At 41.3% G+C, this 26,835-nt stretch overlaps 2 protein-coding genes across 2 annotated transcripts; both read right to left on the bottom strand.

The window, feature by feature from the left end:
- Window positions 1–3,191: 3,191 nt before the first annotated feature.
- Window positions 3,192–4,144, bottom strand: PRR18 (proline rich 18). The gene has a single exon (XM_005526941.2). It carries the CDS (start codon window positions 4,120–4,122, stop codon window positions 3,310–3,312), a length of 813 nt encoding a protein of 270 aa, XP_005526998.2. The 5' UTR covers window positions 4,123–4,144; the 3' UTR covers window positions 3,192–3,309.
- Window positions 4,145–6,470: 2,326 nt separating this feature from the next.
- Window positions 6,471–26,584, bottom strand: SFT2D1 (SFT2 domain containing 1). The gene is made up of 8 exons (XM_005526942.3): window positions 26,451–26,584; window positions 20,256–20,342; window positions 18,026–18,108; window positions 13,927–14,008; window positions 11,557–11,592; window positions 10,770–10,828; window positions 9,351–9,380; window positions 6,471–7,158 (listed from the first exon to the last, which is right to left on the bottom strand). Exons 1-8 carry the CDS (start codon window positions 26,511–26,513, stop codon window positions 7,119–7,121), a joined length of 480 nt encoding a protein of 159 aa, XP_005526999.1. The 5' UTR covers window positions 26,514–26,584; the 3' UTR covers window positions 6,471–7,118.
- Window positions 26,585–26,835: the final 251 nt, after the last annotated feature.

The following is a 26,835-nucleotide window of genomic DNA, read 5'->3' on the forward strand; positions in this document are numbered from 1 at the left end:
CACCTGAGAAGTGCCCCTAAAGACACCTGATCTGTTCACCAGTACAGAACCAGAAGGGTTCTTAGAGCAGTATTTACTTACACTGGGGTGCAAGCCTGCTCCACAGGCTGAGGATTGGGGGTAGCTGGCAGTGTCCTTATTGTCCAGGGAAAGCTCTCTCACCTTGACTGAGCACAGTGCAGCAGAGACAGAAAAGATGCTGTTTCACAGCATCCCACTTGAATTTTCCAGTCATGGCAAACACAATCTGTCCTGCAGACAAGTGTGTGACATGGAGAAAGGCTGAGGCTGACGGGGGATCAGTGGGATGGGAAGTTTTGGTTCTCAACACCTCATAAGGCTTTTGCCTTCTGATCAAGGAAAGGAAAAGTGATTAGTCCATTATATGATGCCTACTGACATGCAATTAAATAATGGATCTTAGACAGCAGTAGCTATTGTGCACTAGGACAATGCAATGACTTATTTGAGATTTTCCACCAAATTCTGTATTTCCACAGGCATTTTTGACTTGTGGAACCTGCTGCTGGGCTCAGTTGTCTATTATAACACATATTAATGAATTAAATAAGCAGTTTCATTATGTTTAGCTATAACTTTTAGATACTGTCATCCAAGAGTTTTCTTTTAAACTGAAAAAATAGCAAGAGGTAAGCAATATGCAAAAGGAACAGAAGTTCCTGCTGGTTTGTAGGAATTAACTTCCTCTGTCTATTCTAGTACCATTTGTAACATTTCTGGGCATTTCAGCTGAAAGTATTCAGAACACTAAGGGCATAATTTCTCATGCAAAAAGAGCAGAAAGGTGGCAATACCAAAAACAATAAACCTTGATGTTACCATTTGGTGAAGGAGATACTATTCCAAGCAGACATTAGTTATGTGACTCCAGAGAGTCCAGTGCCTCTTAGCATCCAACCCAAGATCAGGACTGTATAACCTCATTTTGGGATGAGCTCATCTCAGGCCCGCTTCCAAGTTACCATGCACAATGACTTACCTAACAATAAAGGTCTTAGCTGCATGATCAGCTTTGTTCAAATAAATTCTTTAGGAGAAATAAATAAATAAGTCAAATCTATCCAGGCAATTCCCAAGTTCTCAAATTCTTCATTCTAGGAGCAGGTTCTTTATTTTTCAGAGTTGGCAGCCCTTCAATTCCAGCCCCTCTTACCCCCAGTTCACACTGCATTTACTGTAGTTGTGCATTCAAATTTATTGAATTTTTTTGCCACACTTCAGACTCTGAACAAAGCAGCTTTCAGCCTTACAAGTAAGCTTTAACATACTTCAGCCCTCAATGAGTTAAGCACATTTCAATTCCACATGGAGATACTGATTGTAATTAATATGAAATCATGGAGCACTTTAAGGAACAACACTAGGAGTCCAGGATGCTCATTTACAAACTCATGTTCCCAAAAGTGAAACAAAAAGAAAACTCAGCTAACAACTCAACTACTAGCATTTCCATCATTGTTAGAAGAGGGAAAAACAACAACAAAAAGTGGTTCTGACATCAATCCAGCATATATTAAATTTGGCAAGAAATTTGCAATTGTTGAGGCAGATTTACTTGAAGATGTTAATGAAAATTAGTAATATGACAGAACTACACGCAAACTCAGCTAAAATTATATGAAAATGCATGTGTTTCATAGCTATCACTACAAATGACTCTACATTTGTTTAAATGAAGTAGAAATAGTCTCCATAAATTTCCATGCCCCATGCTTTTGTCTCTGGCCTTTGAGCATAGCTATTTCACAATTGCCTTATACTGGTTCATTTTTTTTTTTAATGGCAGTATCAATGCATTTAATAAATAAATCTTTTCTCAAATCGTCTCCCCAGTAATTCCTTAAGTTTCAAGTGAATTAAAAAAAAGAAAAAGGTACTTGAACAAACATGGAGCAAAACAAAATGCAGCGCATGGCTACACCGTGCAACTAATATACAGAAAGGTTTATCTCACATGATTTAATGGAAGTCAGCACAGACATCATTCAGTGTAAACAACTGACGTCTTAGTGAAATTTATAATATCCAATTTGTGGCACTAAACTTTTTTTTTTTTTTACTCCGCTAAGTAAATTCAACTGAACGTGTTCCTACGTGCTCAAACATTCATTTGCAAAATACTTACAGAATCAGAGTAAATGCTCAGGTCTGACTGTTGTTCTGGGAAGCTGGATAACAACAATGCGAAAGCAACAGTAGGTGGCCGAGACACCGTAAGCCTGGTAAAGGCTTACCCTTCGCTTTCCGCCCGTAATTTCTGTACACTTGGCCTCTCCAGCCCCCTCCTCGCCTCTCCCAACACGCAGAGCTCGGAAGAGCCCCAGGCACAACCACAGCCCGGAGCGGGGAAGGCTGCAGCGGGCCCCGGGGATGGGAGACCGGGGTACGCTGACAAAGGATGCTGCCTTTGCGCTCCCTCCCTCCCTCCCTCCTATTCCACCTCGTACATTGGCAGCAGCTCGAAAGGTCGGATGTATCTGAATTACTGCCTGGGAGGGGATGAAATCGCCAAGCCCATGCACAGACCCAGCCGCTCCTCTCCGGTTCGGCCGCCCGCACCGCCCCATCCTGCTCCCGCTGTCCCTGTGTCTCCCCGGGAAGGGCTCACCACGGGCGCGGTGGCCGCCACTGCTGCCATCCGCCCCCAGCAGCGACGGGCTCGCCCCTGCTCAGTCCCCTGCCTCCGCCGCCCCGCCGAATCCGTGTTTCCCTGGGACGAGGCGTCGGCGACTGCAGCGAGGAGCAGCAAACGTGTGAGCGGCACAGGCTCTCCGCACGGCGACCAGCCCGCCATCCTTACCTTAGGGACACCGAGACAGCGGACACCGCCAGGCTGGGACAGCCCAACGCGAAGCTACCAAGGCGCAAAGGCTACCGCAACACAAGAGTCCTTTATTCAAATAAATAAAAATGAACTTTTATGTACAAATATACAAAACCATTACGCACATTTTATAAAGTAGTCAGAAACCTTTAAAAAAACCGCGAGGGTGGAGGCAGGACGCCCCCAGCCGGTGCCCTCCCTCCCAGCGCCCGGACACCGGCGGGCGGATGCCGGCGCCGCTCCTTTGTCCCTCGCCCCGGCGGCGGGGGCGGCGGCGGCGGCGCCCCGAGGATGGGCCCTGGGCCAGGGGCTCCGCTCTGCCCGGCCCCTGACGCCACCCGCCCGGGCTCCCGGGGCGCCACCAACACCACACGGAACACGACATCGCGGACGGCGGCCCCACCTCCCCCCGGTCCGACCGCTCCGGCAGTCCCCGCCGCACCGCTCCCCGCTCCCGGCGGGGCTCAGAGGGTGCCCAAGTGCGGCAGCGTCTCCAGCCGGTCCGGGTGGTCGCGGCCGGCCGCGCTCTCCACGCCGCGCAGCCACTCGGTGCATTTCCGCACCAGCCCCTCGTCCGCCGCGGCCCCCGCCTCCTCCTCCTCGTACTCCTCGTCGTCGTAGCGGTGCCGGTCGTTGAGCAGCGAAACCTTCAGCAGAGCGCGCAGGTCGCCGCGCCGGGCCGGGGCGGCTCTGCCGGCGGGGGGGGGGGCGGGCTGCCCCCGCTGCCGCTCCAGGCTGCGGCGCTGCAGCACCCGGATGGCCTCCGGGGGCAGGCTGAGCGAGAGGCGCCCCGCCGCCTCCCCCGGCGCCCCGCCGAGGCTCTCGCAGGAGCGGCTGCCCGCCCCCGGCGCCCCCGGGCGGCCCCGCGGCTGCGGCGGGGTGGGCGGGGGCCGCCCCGCCCGCTCGGCCGGCGGTCTCCGCGGCGGCGGCCGCTGCAGGGACGAGCAGGGCCAGGAGCTGGAGAGGGGGCCCGGCCGCTCCGGGGGCACCCCCCGCGCCTTCCTCGCCGCCTTCTCCTCTGAGGGCCGAGGCGCTGCCTTCTTGGGGGCCGAGGCGGCCGGCGGCGGCTTCTTGGGCTGCGCCCGGGCGGCAGCGGGGGAAGCGGATGGGGTCGGCAGGATGGCCGGCAGGAGGGGCGGCAGCGTGGCGGGGCGCCCGGGAGTTCCCTCCGGCTCGTCGCTGCGGGCCCAGGGAGGAGCGGAGCGCGCTCCGGGCAGGGCGGCGCTTCTCCCTGCCGGCGGGCAGGGCCCCGCGGCGCGCCGGGGCTGCAGCCCCATGGCCAGAGGCGGATGAGGAGTCCCAGCCGCCGGCACGGAACGCGAGCTCGCTCCGCGCCGACAGCCGCCGATTTTGCCTCTCGATAACCCGTCCCCCTTCCCGCCCTTCGCCCGCCCCGGGAACACCCTTTCCCGGCGCGGGGTGGGCGTGCGGGCGGGGACGGGGGTCGTGCCGGCACTGGCCGCCCTCCCGAACGAGCCGCACTGGTCGCGCTCGATGCGGCGCTACTCCGATCTTTGCCCGGTCCTCTCCCGCCCACCCTACAGCGGAGCCGAAATAAAGAAGGGGATGGCGGGGCTCACGCCCCGAGGGCAAAAAGGCTCTAAATTCCTCCCGAAGTCCTCAAGCGTCCAAGAGTGAAAAGGCAGCATTTTAAAATCACGTTAAACTCTCTTGCCGTCTCAAAAACATGAATGATACTTCGAACTCCTTTGAGCTCCTGGAAGTATCGTGAATAAAGGAGGCAGACACACTGAGACCCAGGGCTGACTCGGACTTTGTGGACAAGCACTGCCTGGTTTGGTAATGAACAGTATAGTTCAGAGATTCTTCCGGCATCAAGGTCTTCTGTGACAGAGCTAAAGCACATCTCCCCGTTGGAAGTTTTTTGTTTGTTTGGGGTTTAGTTTGGGTTTTTGTGATGTCCAAGAGAGCAGCTTTCTATATTTTCAAGTACCCTAGCCAACAACAGAGGTTTGGAGAGGTTCTATGGAGCGGTAATAAGTAAACATATTTCCAGTGGATCTAGGATGATTACCACCACTCTGAAATTTAGCCTTAGAAATCATGGCATATAATTTCTACAGCATTTACTTCAAAGTATTGTTTTAATTAAGGTACCAAAACTTTATCAAAAAATGGGTAGCATGTATGCAATCCACAGGGACAGACCTTCACACCTGTGGTTCCACACTTATCATAATGGGTATTACTAGTCTGTGAAGATTCCCCAACTGTGAGCTCTTGGAATACTCATACACAGTAAACAAAGACAGGATATGAAAGAGCAGAAGACCCAGGCAAAACAACGACAGAGTGTGTGCTCCACATGCAGATGGAGGAAGTAAACCCTTAAATGTTCAGGAGAGAAAAACAAGGAAGGCACATGATGTGTGCAGACAAAAGTGCATATGAAAGCATATGGTATATGGAAAGTACATGGAACCTTTGGTTCTTGAACCCATTCTCTTCTGGTGATCTAAGTGTTAACAGATGAGTAGTAACTTCATCATTTACTATAGTGGATAAATAAATAAATAAATTTTAAATAACCGATGTCATTCTAATTAAAGTCAACGGTGAAGGTGACTGTGTACCACCAGAACTGGTGGGTGATGGGCAAAACCAGCTGTGGAACAAATGAAGGCCTGGCTCTGAAGCACTAGTGTGATGGGTGGGGACAGGGATGGGATGGAATTTCCCCAGTCAGCTGAGGTCAGCTGCAGCGACTGGGGAAGGGGCAGTCACTTCCAGAATGTCTCCCATCACTGCCTACGCACATTCTACTTAATCTTCAGTGCAAGCTGAAAACTAAAAAGGAACTAAAACTTCACCCAAGGCTGCCCCAGCACCCAAGGGCTGGAATAGCTGTCCCTACATCATACAGCACTACTGAGCCCAAGAGCCTTCTGTGGGGCCAGGACTACCTGGGACCTCTATCACCAGCAGGAAGAATGCCTCCCTGGGAATTTATTGTTACTAATCAGTTAAAAGGTGTGGCCAAGTTGGAAGTGTAGCTGCAGAATAATGCAATCATCCTGTACACAGCTTCCCCAAAAGTTGTTGCTAAGTTTTGCAGCATACACTGAGATTTAACAGGAACATACTGTACCTCAATTTGTCTCTTTAGCCTGAACTCTGAAAACTAAAACCACTGAAGTTTTCCTTTTCCTGACATCGCTGATCATGTCTTTTCAAAGCCATTCCTTCTAGATTCATGGATCAACAGAAAAAAAAGGAATCCAAATCAACTCAGTTTTGAACACACAAAAGAAAGCACACCCATTCTGTGTGAAAAAGAACCTCCTGCAATAAAATATCAATCACCAAGCATTAAAGATGTAACTCTCATCGAGAATAACTGGATAGTTCTTAGCTGACAAAATTAAAAATGAGAACCTCTTACTGGAGCCAGGCAAAATGTTAGAGCACTTCAATCTATTACCAGATTAAGTCAGAATCAACAGTTTGTCTAAATACTAAAAGAACCTTTAAGGTCACTTCTGCAAATGTATTAAACAAATTTGGATATGGTCATATATACACATTTATGCTTTCATATTTATTCAAGTGTAATGCTGATTTTTTCAGCCCCCTATAGTTGATTTCTGAATAAAAATATATTAGGCACTTTTAAAATGAATTTATTTCACAAGTCTCAGCATTAAGACATTAGCCATAAGTAGGTACGAAAGTTTTTTTTTTAAAAAACAAATATTTAAAATACAACTTTTTCAATAAAATCCAACAGGTTTTAAACATACCTTTCACATTCTCATCAAGTTTTTTCCATAAGGCACATGTATAGACATTTCAACGGAGCAGTTAATTACAACCTTCCAAATCTTTACAATGTTTATAAAACTTTGTCTTTGGAAAAGCATACAATGGGTGATACACACAAACATAAATGGCACATTGCAAGTTCTAGACAGAACTGTAAATGAAATCATTATGCATACTACCGAGACTTTAGTGACTTGCCTCCACTGGGGAATAAACTGTTACTGGATACAAAGTAGTACTTCTGCATGAAGTATTTAAATGTACTTTGTTAAAAAAAAAACCTGGAAGTTCCAGGGTAAACACAAATCATTCTCCAAATTTATTTTAAAAACTGTTTCTAGTAAAAGTTACTAAATCTCCCAAGTGCAAAAGGCAAGGAAAATATTAAATTGCCACTGGTATTTCAGAAATGGAAAACTAGAGTTTTTTGAACAAAATTTACAGAGGAAAATGTTGCCTTTTAAAGCAGCCAGTGTTTCCTGGTTTTAATTTACCCCAGACAGGATGAGAAGCATTTAATCACAGCATCCCTTTAGAAAAGAAAAAAAAAAAAAAGTCAGTTAAGATATTTGTTATTTTGTTTATGTACATATTAACCATTACCTATTTACAATTACAAATATAGCAGAAACTAAAGACAGATATCAACAGTTGATCAAATGCAGGATCTGGGTGTGAGTGCCTCCACCAAACCAGCTAAAGCCCAGGCTCGAGCCCAGTCAGTGCCAAGGGTTTTCCATGTTGTTTGCATTGCAGGCCATGCTGAAATGCAGACACAGCGTTAGGAAGTGCTCTGCAGCACACTGCAAGGCTGAGCAAAGGGCAGAGCCCAGTTTTGAAAGGCTGCCCAGCAAGGCACAGCTGCCAGGGCTCCAAGCCACATTGGAGCAGGACCATCACAGTGCAGGAAATAAAGCACAGGCTGAAGGCTTTGAAGTGTGCACTGACAGTGCAGGATGGAGAGAGCTGGTTCAGCCTTGAGGTTTGGCAGATCTGGAGGGTTCCCTTTTTTCAGTCAACAATAAACTGTTTTCTGACTGTAGCATTCAGATCACTCGCTTTGGTCTCCTTTACCTTTTATTTTCCCAGAAAAGTAACAATATACTAAGGAGTGGAATTTGTATTCTGTTGCTAGTCAGGTTCAAAAATAAAGAAACATACTATCATCACTCTTTACATTCACATCGCTGTATGGCTTTTGGTTTTGTTGCATTTGTTGTTGTTTTCATTTGGGTTTGGTTTGGTGGGGCTTTTTGTTACCACGCCAACAGGAGAGCTATCACTAATTTAGGAAAAAAACAAACAGAAACCAACAACCCCCACCCCAACAAACCCATAGACAACTAGAATGTTCTGAAGAGCAAACCATAAATACAGTTAAACCAAGGAATGATAATCTCATGAAATCAAGAGAAATGCATATGTTAAACAAATGACATAATATTAATCCCTTAGCGCTTAGCATGGTTTAGGTAATTGTTCCCATAAGAAAGGCAGTCTATACAACAAGGCAAGGAAATAAATTTAGGAACAAATTTATGATAACACTACACATAAGTAAACAACTCAGTAATTGATAAAGAAATCACAGTATTACTAAAAGCAGTCTGCATAAAATTCAGTTCTTTGGCTCATAAAATCTAATAGATAGATAAACCCAAAGAAATTAACTGATGCATATAACCAAATGTTTTTCTGCCCAGAACTTAGAAGTACTGTTGGTAGGGTAGAAAAAGTCAGAGAAACCAAAAGTTCAACTTGCTTTCTCTACAGAGAAAGCCATTAAAAACAACAACAAAAAAAGGACAGAGTGAACCTACTGAGACTGTCTCATAGCCACTGGAACTGTAAGAATTCAGAATACTACTTTTGAGTGGGTTAGCCTGAGTTCTCAGAAACAGTAAAATGACAATTTGAAGCCTGAGTTCAGTTATTTTATTCGCTGTAATCGTCAACGACAATCTTAAAAAAAATCCTTCCTAGATGAAATCTGAGGCTTTAAATACAGAATTTTTTAGTGATGCTACAGGAAAATACCAGATGATAGGGATAGACTATACTTTGTACCTTTTTTCCCAACATCTCTACTACAGCAAACTGCATTAAATGATAAGAAAGTGCCTAATTTTTAAAAAAAAAACCCCACTGTCAGGAAGACCAAACTGAATTTTACGTGAATCATAGTAAAAACAGATTCTTACATTTGATTACTTGCATGTGTTTCCACTATGTGTTTGGTCTGCTTTCATTCTCTTTTTGTACACACAAAAATGAAAGAAAAGAGGAGCTTGCCAGAATGAAAGTAAAGACAAAGCACTGCCTTGGCCCCTCCTAAAAACGATTGAGGTATTCAGAAATAGAAGCTGCCACTATGTTGTTTGTTTGCTTTTAACTAGGACCTCAGATCCATAAGTTACCTTTAATTTTAGTACCAGAAAGTCACTATCGCATCACTGTATTGTTAAATCATCAGAGACATTACTTAAACAAAACCTTGATTAATTTTCGGTGGTGGAAACTAGAAAGAAATTTATTTTAAAAAATTGTATTGTACTTCTATTTAAAGCTAATATTAAGCATGATTTTAAAGTTTAGCTATGCCATTTTCTAAAAATTAAAGGGAGGATGTTATATTTTTCCACATATGTAAAGTACTTTTTGCCCCTCCCCAGCATAAGGGTAACTGACTTTTGTTAAGATGGAAATTATTGTGCAGACTCACCTTGCAAAAGGAATGTAAGACAGGCTATACCTGAAAAAAAGAAGAAAAAAGTATATTTGCAGAGTGTTCATGTCTCTCCTAGAACCAAATTATTTCACTTCAGCCCAGCATTAATAAAAGCAACCTGCTGCAACAAAATTTTAAACAAGATTATCTATTGAATTTAAAGCTTACCTGAGAAAAGACGACATGTTTGGACAAGAACTAAACATAGTGACAAGCATTTGGTCGTTTACTTTTCCTTTATTTGGTTAGGTTTTTTTCTTTTTTCTTAACGTAGTTCGTAACTTCTATTACACATGAACTTAAAAACAGACTTACTATTGCCAAATCCATAAGGAACAGAGATTTCTGGGAAAACAGTATTCAAGATGATAGAGACCACGTTTTCCAGTTTAAAAGACAATCTAAATTACTATGCAAATATACATCTAATCATATTATTTATGTAACGAAATACAGATACATGCTGTAGGATGAATAATATTCCACAATTATGACACTCAGACAGCTGACAATTCTATTATTCTCTGAAACTTGCTTCTCACAAGCCTCCACAGGCAGTGTTCTGCTCTCATGCCCAGCCTGATCAAACCCTAGGACACTTAACAAATGTGAACTGTCTGCTGCAAACGCGCAGAGCACAGTCAGAGCTAGAGGTCTTCCCTCTATCTAGCATCATGCCCAACAGTCCCCCTGTCCAGAACAAATGGTTGCTTGTCCTCAGACCCACGTTCAGTACAGACTCTGTGTATTCAGGGCAAGTTCAAGCAAGAACTGTGGTCACTTTGGGTTGCCTGAGAGTGAGCACCAAGTAATTCACCTGGCACAAGGACACAAATTGTATATCTCTGTGGAAAAAGCAGTAACTTCCAGAACCTCTGCCAGGTTCTGCAATCTCTCTTCAAATTCTGCAAGCATTCACCTGACTGCACTCACACACTGCCAAACCCAGCCCCTGAGCATGCTCATGGTCATCACACAGCACCTGCTGCACTAAGTTCACCCTCTCACATCCACCCACTCTTTACCCAGTATATTCCTGGAGCAGGACATACCCTATGAAAATGTTTTTCAGTTTCTTTCACTTCAGAAATGAAAAATTAGTTAGAATTCAAAAAAGAGGAGATTATACTGTTACTTTTACAACACAGAAAAAGCATGACAATTTTTTTTGCATATATATTCCTTTCATAAGGCTTCGGATAAGTTCACACGTTGCAGAATACACTTCGAATTACCATTTCTGCAAGATGATTGAATATAGATTTTGCTGGAGTTACACAACCTAGCTGAGGAAAACAGATTGAGGCTAGCATTTGGGCACACTTTTATATGTGAATCATATATATAGAGGTTTATAATCATGCGGGTGTAGGGGCAGGAAGAAGAAATTAAAAGGAATTTTAAGAATCTTACCAGGTCATTGCCAAGAACTGCAATATGCAGAATAACATCGCCAAACCTTTTTTGTTCCACTAAGCAAAAATAAAGCAAATACTGCACGTTAGTTCATTTTGCACCACACCAGTCTATACCACAAACAAGTGGCACAGACTGTTCAATCAAGAATTAACTGACAATGCCTAAACTTCCTTACCTTAATTTGCTCTTTCTTTCCCAACAACTCTCCATTAATTTTATCCATTTCTCCATTATCATCATGCTATGTAAACCTTTTCTAGCTTTGGAAACACCTAGCAACATCAGTGTTAATATGTCACTGTACTTCTGCAAATACGGAAGTTCATTCCAGTGACTTATTTACTTCTATGGAATGAAACTACAGTTAGTTTTCAACCAAGATGTTTGAAGATACTTTTTTTTTTTTCTGTAGTCTTAACCAGCTTAATATTCTGTATCCATGGCTCCTAAAGATGGCTATAAACTCTCTGATATTTTCTGAAATATTTTCATCACTGAAACAAAACAGTATTTGAACTTGCTCTTCTTAGATTTTATTCTAGAAGTCTGCAGACTGAACCTGATGCTCTAGATTTTTCATTCTGTTCTACATTACATGCAGGTGAGTGAAAGGATGCATTTGCTTTAAAGGCACATCACCTAAGCTCAACTGCAGCCGACAGCAGAAACACCACACGAGTTCACCTTTCCTCCACTACTGAACTGCCTCTTAAAGCTACAATAAAATTAATAAATTAACCAATTAAGATTCCTTTTTTAGAAAAATAGTATTCTCACTTACCCAGAATACAGCACACAGAGTCAATATCAGGCAAAGCTGGGGTGAGAATGAAAGACAAAGAAAAAAAAGAATGAATACTCAAATACACAACGAAGTAGGTACAGTAGCCATTTCCATGTTTACAATGGGCAAACAGTACTTGAAAATTGACTTATGAAACAAGCAGAACCAAAGGCTGTTGCACAGTGACTATATGATGAACTCCATGGTGTTTTTCAAACCACAGTATGAGTTATGCATGGCCAGAAGGGCTGGGACAAGAAAGGAAGACAAGGCAGGAGTTGACTTGAGGAATCAGCAGGAGAATAAGCCAGTGTGTGCACCCTTACATGTTGGTTCTATTAAAAAAGTGGGCTTAGATGATGAAGCTTGATTGAAAGGAATCAAGAAGTCTGATAACTGCTACTCTCTTATTCCAGTACACACTATCATTTTGAACCTGATTCATAACACCTGTCTCTCACAAGAGAGATGTGTGCATCGCTACAAACAACCCTTTATTATAAACATCCATTCTCAATTACAGGATCTGGCAAATATAGGCTATGCCTCATCTGCCAGCGCTTTTTCATTTTCTGACACTAATAAAGAGTCCACTAGGGAGCAGCTGCAAAAAGTACAGTGAAAAAGCTCAAATGAAGCTTTGTTTGAGGTACTTAAACACTTTGGATGGAGAGTTACAATGATATGGTTTACTACGCCAAATGATCACACCATTTGTGCAAGCATAACCATCACTTAGAACTTTTCCACTAGATCTTATCTGGCTTCCTCCATTTCTCATTACACATAGTACAAAACAGAATAAAACTACAAATTAATTTTCACTTGGAAAAAAATTTGTTGGTGTTTTATTGAAAGGAAGAAAAGTAACACACTTGAAATTTTCCAAACATATTTGTGACTCCTGAACTGCCCACAATTCTAGCTTTGTGGGGATTAAACCAGTCAAATTCATCTGAAGATTTCGAAACTTTAAATTTACCAGCTCTTCTCTGTCTTACCAAAATTTCCATACTAAAAGTCTTAGCTCTTATCCAATGTTCATGTTCACTAAGAGATGAAACCCTTCATTCTCATTTTCCCAACTTTGCTGGTAGCCTCTCTGCACAGGTAGGTCTGTGATGTTTGTTCTGCTCTGTTCTCTTTCCATTTCCCTGATGTGTTTTGTTTTTGCAGCCTTCAAAGTGAGTTATTTTCTCTGTCACCATGTCTGAGCACAGTGGATGACAGGATCATCAGAGCAAAATGATTTTTGTGCCTGCTGTTTTAAGGCTTAGGCTCTCAGTTTCATTGGAAAAAGCCCACAGCTATAAAGTGTTGGAGAATTTAGGCTCAGCAAATACAGACTCTAGGAGAACTAGAGATATTCTTGGACATTTGAACAAAACAGAACAAAACAGAACAAAACAAAAACACTCAAACAAAACAAACTAAACCTCTTGAACAAAGTTTGGAGTCCAAGCAATGATCAAGTGACTTCCCCAAAAGACAGTAGCAAATGTAAGCTTCGTAAATGAGATTTGTAACTATTTTTTTATGTGGGTGTGTGAGAGGAAGAACATGCAACCTCCATATAACAGCCATCCAGAAAGAAATTCTAAAGACTTTCTTACCCACTAAACTAGAAAAACAAGCTATATGATAGGGAGAATAGGAAAGACAACTACATCTCAAAAATAAAAGTTGAAACAAATTAATAGGAACAAGAGAGAAAAGTATTAAACAGAGAAGCAGCAAGGGAAGAAAGTTTTTTTAACCACCTAATATAGAGCTCTGGAATTGGAATTTTGATACTGGGGAGAAGATTTTTTATCATCCTCCTGGAAGAAAAAATGATGGTCATGGAAGTAAAGGATCCAGGGATGTCACAAAGAAGAATCTCAAAGCTGAACATGTGGGCTCCCGGACTCTGGGGAAATCAATTAATTTTCTCTATTGCTTTGAAAGTGCTGCACCATTGACCTTTACAGACCAAGCTGCAGCCAAAAAACAACTGTCAAGTTATACTTGGTTGGCACTGACTTTTCACAGTAGCTAAAAGAGTCTCTCCCTTTGCTCTTGAAGAAAATATTTTAGAAAATAAATTAAAAATAATTAACCTGCTATTAGCATTTACTAAGAAATATTTTGTAGGAACATTTTATTCCAAATTATTAATTAAAAAATTATAAACAACAAAGCCACACATGTTTATAGAAAGTAGCTAGATGATCTTTGTCACATACAGAGCTTAACACCTTGACTGTCATTTCTCTGCAGAAGGAAGAGGCAGACTGAGAAATAACCTCCCTCTAGAAAAGCATCAAATTTAGCTTTGAGGCCAAAAGAAAACTTTTCAATAAAAGGAAACAAAGACAGTATATTTACCAACATCACAATCGTAGCTATTAATCGTTTTGGATCAAACATTGCTTTCAGTTGCTTCACTGGCCCCATCAGGAAACACGTACTAATAGGGGAGAAAAAATAAAACAGATTGTAAATCACTTTCAGATAACTCCTTCTAAAAGACAGTAGCTAATTAACCAGTTTTCCAACAGAAAAATGACTACAAAGGCTTTAAAAAAAGATATTTCAGTGCTTAGCAACCGAGACTAACTAGAACAGAAGGTGAAATACTCCATGAATTTAGCCCTGGAAACAGTAAATGACTCACCCTTGGTCACGAAATTCTTTCCAAAATATTACCATAGTGAAAAAAAAGTAACAGGCAAATACAAGAACACTTATATCGGTTGAGATAAGAGAGGAGAGAGTGTGACAAGGATATATTTTAAGGAATAACAGAAGAGCACAGTAGCAAATCAGTTTTCATGAACTCTTTAATCAAAATAAGAAAAGACATTTCCACTAATAATCTGTTTGATGGTGCTGAATGCCATTTATAAATGGCATTATAAAACATGACTAAGAAAGCAGTGCAGTTACAGCGAAATTTAAACCATGTTAAGAGATACAACATAGGGGGAGACTGAACAACTATAACTAGCTCTAGATGAATTTAGAGATGGGTGGGTGGTCAAAGATGTTTTGATTGTTATTTTAAGATGGTAAGCACCATAATAGAAAAAAAAAAAAAACAAAGGAGAAAAACTAAACTGCAGAAGTAAATGAGATCATATCCAAGATTTCAGGAAAGATAATGGGAACAAATGTAGTGGTTAGAGCTTTTTACATTACCAAAACAAAACATTATAAGTATAGCAGAGTTATCAAGTTGAAGTCTAATTAATTTTGTGTTGAAGCTGTTATAACAACTGGCTTGCCAAAATAATGACAAAATTACAAAGACAAACCTGCTGTAGAAAATTTTTGTTTAACAGTAACTTTTTTTACCCAGGAAGAATGCAAGTAGCTACAATCAAGATTACAGAGAAGCTCTATCTCTTTTAGTCAAACTCAGCAAGCAAAAAGGCAGGAAAAAGTTCAGCAGCTTGTATTAATCCTACTTTTTTCTACTCTAGTTAACTTGAAGGGTAAATGAAAACTATCAGGAACACCACATGCTGTACCTTTTTATGCAAAGAAACGCCACCTGAACTAAGAGTTCACAACCTCAGAAGTAATTCTCTGGCTTCAAATATTTAAGATGAGTTTCTTCCTTGTCATTCTGCTTTGTAGAAAACACAACAATTTAATGAAAGAGTTAAAATGCCTGTAATCTTGTGGTGGTCTGAATGCTTTACTACAGAGCAGAAAACCTAGTCTAGCTCCTTTCCTATAAAGCAGGAAAGAGTTTGTTAGAGCTTCCTCCTGAAACCAATCATAAGCCTTCTATGACAAAACAAATATGGGAATCCACATTCCAGGCAGTAAATAGAACTCAATCTTCCACTTCCAAATGTTCTCCTACCAGCAACTTTGCACATGTATCGCCTTCATTTTTTTTAATCTTATGCAGACAGACCTCAAATGCCCATATTAAATGGAAAGAAATTTTCACAATTCAATAAAAAAACAATAAAAAAAGAAAAGTTTTAAATTCACTGCATTCCAAACTAACTTTTTCTCAGTATTTTTTCATCTTGTCTGCTGAGCCATAAAATTAAATTAAGACAAAAAAAAAGGGGAACATGAAGAACTAGAAGGAAGTATTAGTTAGCTAGTAGAAGGATTGGGATGAGGAAAATACAGTGGTAAAAAGGAAATAAGTTTTGGCCACATAAAATAGGCAGAAAAAATATAGAAAGCAAAATGCATTGTTTGTAATCTGATTCATATTGAGAAGACCAACATCATAAGAGCTGCTCCAAAGACAAGAAGAGATTCCATACGGAGCAGAAAGAAAGGCTGGAAAAGAATTCTAGACATCCTCCAGTTAAACAGAATAATTCTTTTAGATACACCATTCTGTAGGAGAGACACTCATCATTCCTGAGAATAATCAAGTAAGTGTCATTGCTTTCATGCTCATGGTTAGAAAACAATAGCAAAAACAAGCTAGAGGGGACTAAACAGGCTAATAAGAGTGGTAACATTACATTCTGGTTTAGATACAGACTTGAAACAAGCCTGGAAAAGTTTAAATCTGCTTGTCAATTTGGGACTTCATTGTCATTTCCTACTGTTCTTAGAACACAGTTGCCTGCTTTTTATATCCAAAAGGACTACTGAAGGAAAAAAGGGCCTCTTTCTTCTTCTAATTTTAGCTGGAGTGCAGACTAAAGTTTTTTCAGCATTCTCCTGAAAGAAATACTAGTCTGTAAAAACTTTCCTCTTAACTCAGTTAGACTTGATTAGCAATAAGTTTCTAAAATGCTCATTTAATTTGAAGAAGTGAAAACACACTCAAAGTACCAGGCAAAAACAACACAACCAAAAAAACCTCACCCCAAAGCAACAACAAAGAATAAAGAGTAAGATAAGGGAGAGAAAGGCAAACATGTAGCTTTACCTACCTAAAAGTATTTACTTTTTGTCTTGCTGTAGTATGAGATGGAATGGTTCTAATTGAGACTCAATGTCAGTATAGGTATTATTGTCTCCTAACAAATTTGTTGAGGAAAAGCAGTACCTTCACTTTTCTCCAAGTTGATGTCACATTACCTGAGTTCTAACAGATTAACAATGCTTTGACTCAAAAGTTAAAGTTACTTAAAGTCAGTGTCCATGAAGTTCAAGACCAGACTCCATGCAGTTTGAGTCCCATGACCATGCCTCAACTACACTAAGATAATAAGAGAAGGAGGACAAACAGAAATTGAAAATATCTTATGGACATTAAGTTGTTTCTTATGTGCCTTTCAGGCTGTGGAAGTTTTCAATCTTAAAAGGCCCCCTTCTGCAAATCTTTTAGGACTGTTATGTGGAACAGTTCAAAGGACCAGAGAGTTTAAAAATACACTATGAGCAAATTTAGATTCTGCCTTCAGCCTTAACAGTCAAAACAAGGATTTCCTGAATGTTTCCTTTTTGAAAGTTTTCTTGGAAACAGGATGATCTCTCTGTTAAAAGCAAAAGAAAAAAAAGCTCCTTCTAGTAACAAAGTATCCACACAGAGGGCAGACTACCAGCTTCCTCCTGAAGCTAAGGTATATCTGTACCCGGCAGAAGGATTTAGCTGTAAAAAGTCGTCCTAGAGTGACTTTATAATGTTTGTATCCCCAGTTGTCTGTTCTACTTATGCTGGATATTAAGCTCTGCACCAACTAGTTCCAAGAGCAAAGGCGGGGAAAGAAGAAGCACTCAGTTCATTTTCAGGAACAATACAAACTCCCCCACATCCTTCTCCAGACTATATTGTCTGCAGCACAGACAGACAGCAGGACAGAGCTCTCTTTTAGCTTAGTTACGTCTTAGCTAGCTGAAATAGAGAAGTTCCCCAGACAATTTTTGTTCCTTTTTTCTTAAATCTCTTCAAACCTACTCTAGACTAAAAACCCAGACAAACCCCAGGAGCTCACACCTGTGGCCCATTGGGGCCTGGGCCTCGGCATTTTCCAGCACCGGAGGGACTGATAAGAGACTAAGCAAGCCAAATTACACCCCACAAAAAAACTTCTAAATTTGCCAGCTCTTCAAACAACAATAAATTTTATTGTTTCAATTAAATATTATTCATTTTTTTATGCTTATAAATACTTATTAAGTAAACAAAATTTTCCACTTTTCTCTGAAAAAATATTTTCCCAAACCAATTAATAGAAAAGCTGCTTATATTTAATTTCTAAAAAAACCCCATTCAAAAAATTTCTCGCAAATTTATCCTAAACCAAAACAAATAGAAAAGTATAAAACATTCAGCTAGAAATTTGTTAGTCATACTTTGGATAGCAGCTATGATGTGTCCACAAACAGGCAACTGATAAACAACAAAACTGTAAAACGAACAAGTTTTTCTTATTAGCATTCAATATAAAACAATGCTGTTTATATACAACATAGACAGCACTCTAGAATAAAAGCAAATGAAAATGTAGCTGAAAAGGAGAGTACTTTTCTAAAACCAGTAACTAAGAAATCATACCTGGCAAGCGCAGCAATATTTCCCAGGGTGTAGAACACTGCAAAAAGTTTTATCCCCTTTGGGAGCCATAGCAATGCTGTTCCCTATAAAAGACAGGTTATTGGTACGTTTGCATCTAGTTAATTCAATTTATTTAGATTTTATAGTCTATAAATACAACTTCATACTATGAAGAACATCATTCTGACGTACACTAGCAGAGCACACTCTGAGTTGCAGCAGTCACTACCCAGCTTCTATTGCCACCTGCTGGCAAACAATGTGCTGGTTCACCAGATTTCTAGATACTTTTACAACTAGGCAATGTTTGTATATATTATTAAACACATTTATTTGTACTGTTTATATCCTATTTCACAATACTTTCACTTTTGTTACAATGCCCCTGTGTACATCCTACACCTCTGCACACAAGATAAAATGTCATAAAGCTGCACTAATATTCACCATCTCCTTTCTCCTCACATCAGCCATTTGGACTTGCAGCCTAAATACACTGAAGCTGAATAGAAACATTTTGGAACTCTTACTTCCAGATATCTCTTCTTTCCACTGAACTTAAAAAAATCCAAAGCCCTCTGCTGGTCACAGTTCCCTATGATGATCAGGGAGAAAAGGAATCATAAAAAAGGAACCTTAAAGATCACCTAGATACAACTGCCACTGCCATGGGCAGGGGCACCTCCCACTAGACCAGGCTGCTCAAAGCCCCCTTCAGCCTGGCTTTGAACAGTGCCAGGAACGGGTCATCCACAACTTCTCCAGACTACCTGCTCTAGTGCCTCACAATAAGGAATTTCTTCCTTATATCTAACCTAAATACCCCTGTTTTCAATTTGTACCCATTACTCCTTAGCCTATCACTACAGCTTCTAACGAAGAGCCCCTTCCTGGCTTCCCTGTAGGCCCCCTTCAGATAATGGAAGGCTGCTATGAGGTCTCCATGCAACTTTCTCTCCCCCAGGCTGTACAGACCCAACTTGCTCAGCCTCTAACAGAGCCTCCGCTAGAAGCAAAACAAAGTGTGATCTGCACACTGTGCCTTGAAAAAACCCAACCAAACAAAAAAGCAACTGCATTCTAATAAATTGAAATTTCAGTGGAAATCTGTGGTGAAAAGAAAGGAAAATAAGAAAGAGGGAGGGAGGAAAGGTGGGGGGGAAGTGGGAGGAAGGGAAAGAGAGAAGGAAGAAAAGGGGGGGACTTCCCCAATGTTTTTTCAGCTGCTTCTGAGAGTCTCCATGCAGCTGAAAAACTGCCTTCTAGTGCAAGTTACTGTTACATGCAGGTCATGGGTGGGAGACAGAATCCACTACTCGAGCCCTCTTTTTCGTCAGACAAAACAGCCCCGTTTTATTGTTTAGAACTTACTTATACAGTCCATTCAAAACTCCCATGCTTAGAGAATTCATTGGTTGAGGTTTTAGCACTGCCCAGCTCCTTGAATAGTGACATGTCTGCCTTCTGGATCGAACATGATGGCCTGAGGTCCCTGCTTGGGTCTGGATCCAACTCATCCCTGCCCCATCAGGGGCCTTGTTCTACTTCTAGGCTGGTTAAGTTTGGGAGTCTGATATGGTCAAATTTGGTAGCTATGAGCTAGTGGCCACGGTGACAAGGTACTTGTGTTAGATTTTGAAAGAGCCAAGCAATTAATAGATTCCAACTTTTAACTGCAGGCTTCAGACTCCTGATGGCCCCTAAGGTTCAGGCACGAACAAATGATTTGCTGACTGTAAAACCACCAGAAGTGCAGTAGGTTTTTCAAGTGTCAACACACAACCATGGTTGTCACCTATTGATTTGTTGAGTGTGACATAATACACTTGTGGTTTCTTCAGCCTTTAAAAACTTTTCAAGTTTCCCCTATCTTTTTTCCTTTTATTGGAGAGAATAAAAATAAGATAGGTACACCCCTCCTTTGTAATATATCAGTTACAAAAATAGAGCAGTTACAAAATGTTTTGTCAAGTGTTCAAACCTTTTACTAAGAAAATGTATTATGATACAGTAAAAGTACTCTCTTCTGTAATTGGTAAAAATGGTCAAAGTAATAATTTAGAGATCAAAAGCCCATTGTACACTTAATGTCCAGTTAAATAAATGCATACAAAATTTAGAATGCAGGATAAAGCAAACATGGAATCACACACATAAAGTAGGAATATGAACGAGGTTCAACTGCAGAACAGTAATAAAGCAAACATGGAAAAAAAACAACTTTACTTACAAGAAAAGAACACAAAATGCCAGCAACAAAGCATATGGCAAACCATCTGACTCGAGTACCAAAGCTGAGTGTTGAGGCATCAAGGACCTTAATAAGAAGAGAGGAAAAAGAGAATATTACAAATCCAGTTCAGAACAATCTAAAGGACATTTTTTTCTTTACCACTGAAATCCTTAATTTCAAATAAAATAATTTTTAGCCGGAAATAATGATTTTACCTTGCTTAACAGTTGCTTGTTAATTAATTCTTTCATATTACAAAATCACATTATTAATCTAGAACATATGGAAACATATTTACAAACAAACAAAAAAGACAAAACCCATAAAGGTATATCCTGGCATGCAAGAAATGCTGCTTCACTTTCAAACAGATTTTTTTTTATCACCACAGAACTGAAAATAGTCACAATTGTACCAAATCAAAAGAATAAATGGACCTTCCAGCAATTTGCAGAGGTAGTGTGCAACACTGTAGGTTCATGTAGATATTACCAGGTTTTCCTGTTACTAGAGAGGATCTTTTGTACGTATTAATACCAGTAACCACTGCAAACATTACAACTACAATTACTGTTCCAGTTACCTTCCTGAAGGTGTAGGCAGATTAACACAGCTTGTCTCATCAGACTACGCTAACTTGCTGAAAGAGAATATTTCACTTCCTGCTTCTCCAGAGTGACTCCAGAATCTAATGAACTGAGCTACCTGACACAACTCCTGGCATGAGAACAGAATTAGTGTTCCTTCTATTCTGATGACTTGGCTAATGAGCCAAGCCAGCTCTGCAAGCTGTCAGAAAAGCAGCAGGGCTGATGTAAGGAAAGAGGCAGGGCCATGTGTCTGGCAGAAAGACCTCTTTCTGCAGAAGTGATTTGCTAGATATGCTCAGCTCATCTCCACCCATGTTGTAAGAACAATGCATTTCATCGTACTCCAGGTCACTACAATTAAATGTACTTTCTGTTCTAAACTGGCCTATTAAGTGAAGTGTTGCTTCAACTTACATAAAATTGCAGCATTAAAAAAACAACTTTCCTATTTGTTCAGATGTCACAGGCAAACTTGGTCTCTTGTCATCTAGTCAACAGGTATTTTAATCAAATCTTATTAATCAAATATACATGATAGACCTTCCCCAGCCAATGAGTATCATATTTCTCCTTATCTCTTAAGAAATTTCTCTTTTAGGCAGTGGTAAGCTAACCAAGGAAATCTGGTTGCTGCTTAGAACAATTTCACATCTGTACAAATGAAGAATCTGTATCTAGTTTAATAAAAAACTGCCACATGCACACACACAAAAAGGTGCTGTGATGACAGAACTTTCCAAGGGTCAGAAGATGCAGCTTACCTTGTTAGGTCAAACACTTTATCCTTATGTATGCATTAAAGAAACAGACAAAAGCAGTAACTGAATGATGGATCAGTATTTTAAATCATATTTGATAGTCAGAATCCTGAATGCCTGCATCCTTAAGAAGAGCAGGAACAGGTGAAGACACCGATTTCAATCATGCCTTTAGTTATACCTATTCATGCAACTAATCACAACAAACACAAGACACAAACTACACGAACACAAAAAAATGAGTAAAAATCCTTTCCATCTGTGTTCAGATATGAAGTGTAGATAGGCCAATAATATCAGTAAACCAAAACCACACATTTCAGATTGCCTAGAAAATAGGAAAAGAATGAAGATAAATACTTTATTCAGGTGCATCAGGCTCATTGCTGCCACTTACTGCTCTTCTAGTCTTATTATCTGACAGTGCTCCTGAAGTGACTACCAGGAGAGTTCCTTCTTCAAATAAATTAGAAAGCAGCCTTATCTTCATTTACAATTTTCCGTTTACATTTAACTTACAGTTAAGAGGTGAAAATAAAACCAGGACAATAAGAGAACCACACAAAGGCTTGGAGCAAAAAATAACACAAACCCCAAAAAGTTTGATACATTTTATGGATTTAACTCTTAAAAACTGATTGTCAGTATACGCACATGAACTACAGGAGGATAAGCTGTGACATGAGGCATGAGAATGCCAGAGCATTCTGTGTAATAATAAAAGTAAATATATAAAATGGTATTAAAATGAAGGCTCACCATTCCAACCATTCCCAATGATGTCACCATTTATGTTGTCAAGCTGAACCTATTTAATGCAGTGTTTGAAATCCTGAAACTGGGCATCTGGTAATGCATTTTCTTAGTCCCTAATACCTAAGGGGACTGAGGGGAGACATTGCAGTCTACAGCTTCCTCAGGAGAAGAAGCAGAGGGGCAGAGACTGATCACTCCTCTGTGGTTACCAGAGACATGACATGAGGAAACAGCTGAAGCTGTGAAAGGAGGATTAGGTTGGATATTTGAAAAAGGTTTATCACCTAGAGGATGGTAGGGCACTGGAACAGGCTCCCAGGGAAGTGGTCACAGCACCAGTCTGACAGAGCTCAAGAGGCATTTGGACAATGCTCTCAGGCATATGGAGTGACTCTTGGGGATGGTGCTGTGCAGAGCCAGGAACTGAACTCAATGGTCCTTGTGCGTCCCTTTCAAGTCAGGATATTCTACAATTTATACTTTTTGGGTTTCATGGAAGCAATGGAACTCATTGCCTTTCCAAGATGCCTGTTTCAGCACCATGCTGCAAAAGTTGAATTAGAGATACACAGTTCAGCTGCATAAACCAGACACCAGCTTGTGCTAAAATGCCAGGCTCACTCTAGAAGCTGAGGTTCTGACACTGCACATGTCCTGCCACACGTGCTGCAGGCAGTAATTTCTATACTAGGGACCCTGAGGTAACAGCTTATGCTCTCACAGACCATGAACCCTAAGAAAAAGGAAGTCTAAGCTGCCCTTGCAACAAAAGCAGGAAACAACACAAAGGTGATAAAGATTCTTTCTGTGTGTCTGACATAAATTATACAGCTAATCCCAGATTTCAGATAAAAAGAATTGTCAATGCAGTCTGTGGTATTTGCATTAGCAAAAGCTTTTACTTAGGAGACTGAAAAGACTGCCAGGCATGTCCCACATCTGTAGTTCGTGTGGAGAACTACACAGTAGTAGAGCCAAGGGAGTTCCTGTAAAACATACCCTTCTTGCTATACTGCTCATCAGCTTGTTTCTAACGAGAAAAATTAAACTGAAATCGACAAAAGGAAATCCTTAGTTTTCTATTGCTAAACTTTAATGCCAAACTCCTGGGCGAGAAGCAAAGCTTTTTATTCACAGGCTATTTCAAGTTAATAGTATATAAAATGAACGACCAAGACATCCTAAAATCAAGAGGAAACCGTAAGTGGAAACTGGAATCTGGAATGGAGACTTTCTGAAACATAAGGAACTGTCTTGCAATAGCCTGATACCAATAGCCTGATACACATGAAGTTGTGTCAGTAACAGCATCACTGCTGATCAGTTTGCAATGGACACACAATAAACTATATGAATGATAATCCACAAGGCTGCTTTTGATCAAAAGTATTTCTTGTGGCTCTGAACATCCACCTAGGCTCCCCCTACATATTAATGATCTTATAATATTTTCCATGTGGGCAAACAAAAAACCAGAACCACTTTATTTTACTATTCCAGAAGCTAACAATTACATCTTTTCCTCAGTGGTAAATGTTCAAGTAATGAAGAAAATGCAAAGAAACGTTGAGTATATTTGCAGAATGGAGTTTCTAAGCTACAGTGAGAAAAATATTTCTAGAGATATATTCTCATCTTTCCCTAACAGGCCTCATTATATTTATTTCTTTCAGCAGTTGAGAGTAAAATATAAGAAGTATAACATAAGAATTGAAGTATAAGAAATGTAACATAAAAATTTCTATAAAAATATAAGAAACACCTGGCCTATTCCTCTTTGCTGAAATCCTGTTGAGTGCTTTAAGCAGCTGTCATGCAATATTCAATGTGTCATATGGACTGATATTACACTAGTTTTGCTGTTGATAAAACTAAACATCATAATGCTGCCCTGAAAATATCGTAACACTGCTACATTTATTATTGATCTTTTTCGAAATGAATTATTTTTTTTTTCCCCTAATATATTTAAAATAATGGATCTAACTGCAGCAAGAAACAACAGCTGGTCATCTGAGGAGTTTATAAAGTACAGAAAGACTTTACTGAATCATCACACAATTCTTTCATTACAGACTTGTCTTCTACTTAGTAGGAATAACTTGTGACTTCATTATGTTTCTGCAAACATCAAGGGAAAGAATACAGAGATATCTGCGGACATGAACTGTATTATAACCATTATAACCACATGAACCAGCTATTACACAACCACCAGATATTCCAAAGAGAGGGCCTTTGTTTTCAGTCAAACACATGAGTCGTCTCCAGAAAGATCATGAAAACAGCTGAAGATTTTACACACACACAACCTCTACTTTCTTTCACAGCCCCACCTCTTACCAAGTGCTCCTCTCTGCATGAGTGCACATATTTTTTTGCTCTAACACACACAATTTAAAAATAGTCAGCACCACTCGGCTCTAGCTTTAGTGAATGTCACGTATGAATTTCCTCTCTCTTTAAAGAGAGGCTTGGTTTCCACTGTTCTACAAACGCATTACTACCTTGAGAGAAAAATACAGCTGAGAAATCGCCTGACCTAAACACTTGACTTTTTTTTAAGTCAAGGGGTATTTATTTTAGACATCCTTCTGGTTCATCTCAGCATGAAGCTCCTTTGCACTGCACCCAAGACACATTTATAAGTTTTCTTCTATCATATACCAGACAGGCTTTAAGTACAGGCAGATTTTTCTAATTTAAAGTCTTTTCTGGCTATAACACTATCATTACATGCAATAGTGATATCCCATATAGTTCAATTACTAACATTTAACAAATTAAACACATTCTTAGCTCAGTTCTCTCCTCAGGATATAAAACTCAAATATAAAAGCATTAAATACATAGGCATTTATCTACTGATTGGCACCTTAAAACAACTAACACAGCATCAAGTAAAGGAAAACTCTATGTCACTATCACGTGCCCTGCGTGAAATGTGCCTGGTGATGGCAGAATAATCAGTTCTCTTGGAACCGAACTGAGATTAACAGAAACGTAAGAATTTCTTTGATAATCCTGAGAAGAGCAGAAGGTGAAGCATCCCTCCCAAATGCTGGCAGCCAGTTCTGGTAAGAAAGGCCACAGATTCTACACTGCTTTCAAAATCAGTGGACACAATTTAGCTGTTTTGCTGTGGCAGAGGCCAGACTCATGAACCTTGAAGACCAATGGCAACTCAGTGCAAAACCAAGTGAAGCATGCTAGAAGCAAGCTGCTAGAACTAATATTATGCCAGCTATGCTCAGGTTGTGCTGGTTCCCCAAGGTCTGTTAGCTGCAGCTCAGATCCCAGCTACATTCCAGCCTCCTTCACCATGCTCCAGCACCCTGGAAGTAGCAACCAGTAGCAAGATATTCCTTGATGTGGGGCACTTTGACCTGCAGTCACATGAATTAAGAGGGAGCTAAAGGAATAAATGGTTCTTTGTAAGCATGCTCAACTTTTTAACCTAGTTCTCAGGAATGCATGGTCTTCAAACACAGTAAAAACAAAACAAAAAGAACCGCTGACAATGAGGACGATAGTAGGAAGAAAAGAGAAAAATTAAGCCATAGTTAAGGAGTAAGGGGCAAAAAGTAACTTCAGCAAAATGTACACAAAACGATGTTTGAAGAAAACCTTTGTTTCTGCAAATTCAAGAGCATAAGGGAATGCTGAAGCAATTTACACTCAATCGCAGACTCAGTCGGGTTGGAAGGGAGCATAGTATGTTATCTGGTCCAAACTCCCCGCTTAAGCACAAGAAAACCTTGTAAAAACCGAAGGACCTCAAGCCACCAACATAGCTAAAAGCTTCACCCAAGAGTAATTCGCCAAAACTCATCCTTCGGGCAGAGCCCGCTGCCCGCAGCCCTCGTCCCTCGGCGCAGGCCGTAAACTCTGGTCTCTCCTTTGCCTGCCCGTCTCTCCCCGCTCTGACACGGCCGGGCGGGCACCGCGAAGCGGGGTGTGCGCAGGCCGGCACGGGGGAAGGCAGCGCGGGGATCACGGCAGCGCCGGAGCCACGGACCCCGGGCCGGGCCGGCCGCGGCTCCAGCCGGGGGAAGGGGAAGGGAGAGCGGGCTCAGGCCGAGCCGTACCTGCGCCGTCAGTCCCTGCTCCTCGTCATCCTGCCCGGCCAGCACCCGCCGCAGCTTCTCCATGCCGGCCCTCCTTGGGCAGGGCCGCTCCGGGGTCGGGATGGGGCGGGACGGGGCCGCGCTCCGCCGCGGGCCGCCGGCCCAACCGGGAAGTGACGCGCGCCCCGAGGCGGCGGCGGCACCGCGCCTGCGCACTGCGGGACAGCGCGGGCGGCAGCGCCCAGCCGTGTGCGCGGCAGCGGTAGCGGGCCCGGTGCAGCCCTCGCTGGGGGCACCGGGGAGGGAGAAAGGCTTTTGCAGCCTGAGCCCGGCTTCATCGCCAGCCGCGGAATCGGCCTTGGCACAGCAGCGTGGTTTGCGATGAACACGGGGCACAGAACAGAGA

The sequence above is a fragment of the Pseudopodoces humilis genome, chromosome 3 (genome assembly GCF_049639895.1).
Source record: "Pseudopodoces humilis isolate 2021_Gansu_Grassland_sample_001 chromosome 3, ASM4963989v1, whole genome shotgun sequence".
In the NCBI taxonomy this organism is placed as follows: domain Eukaryota; kingdom Metazoa; phylum Chordata; class Aves; order Passeriformes; family Paridae; genus Pseudopodoces; species Pseudopodoces humilis.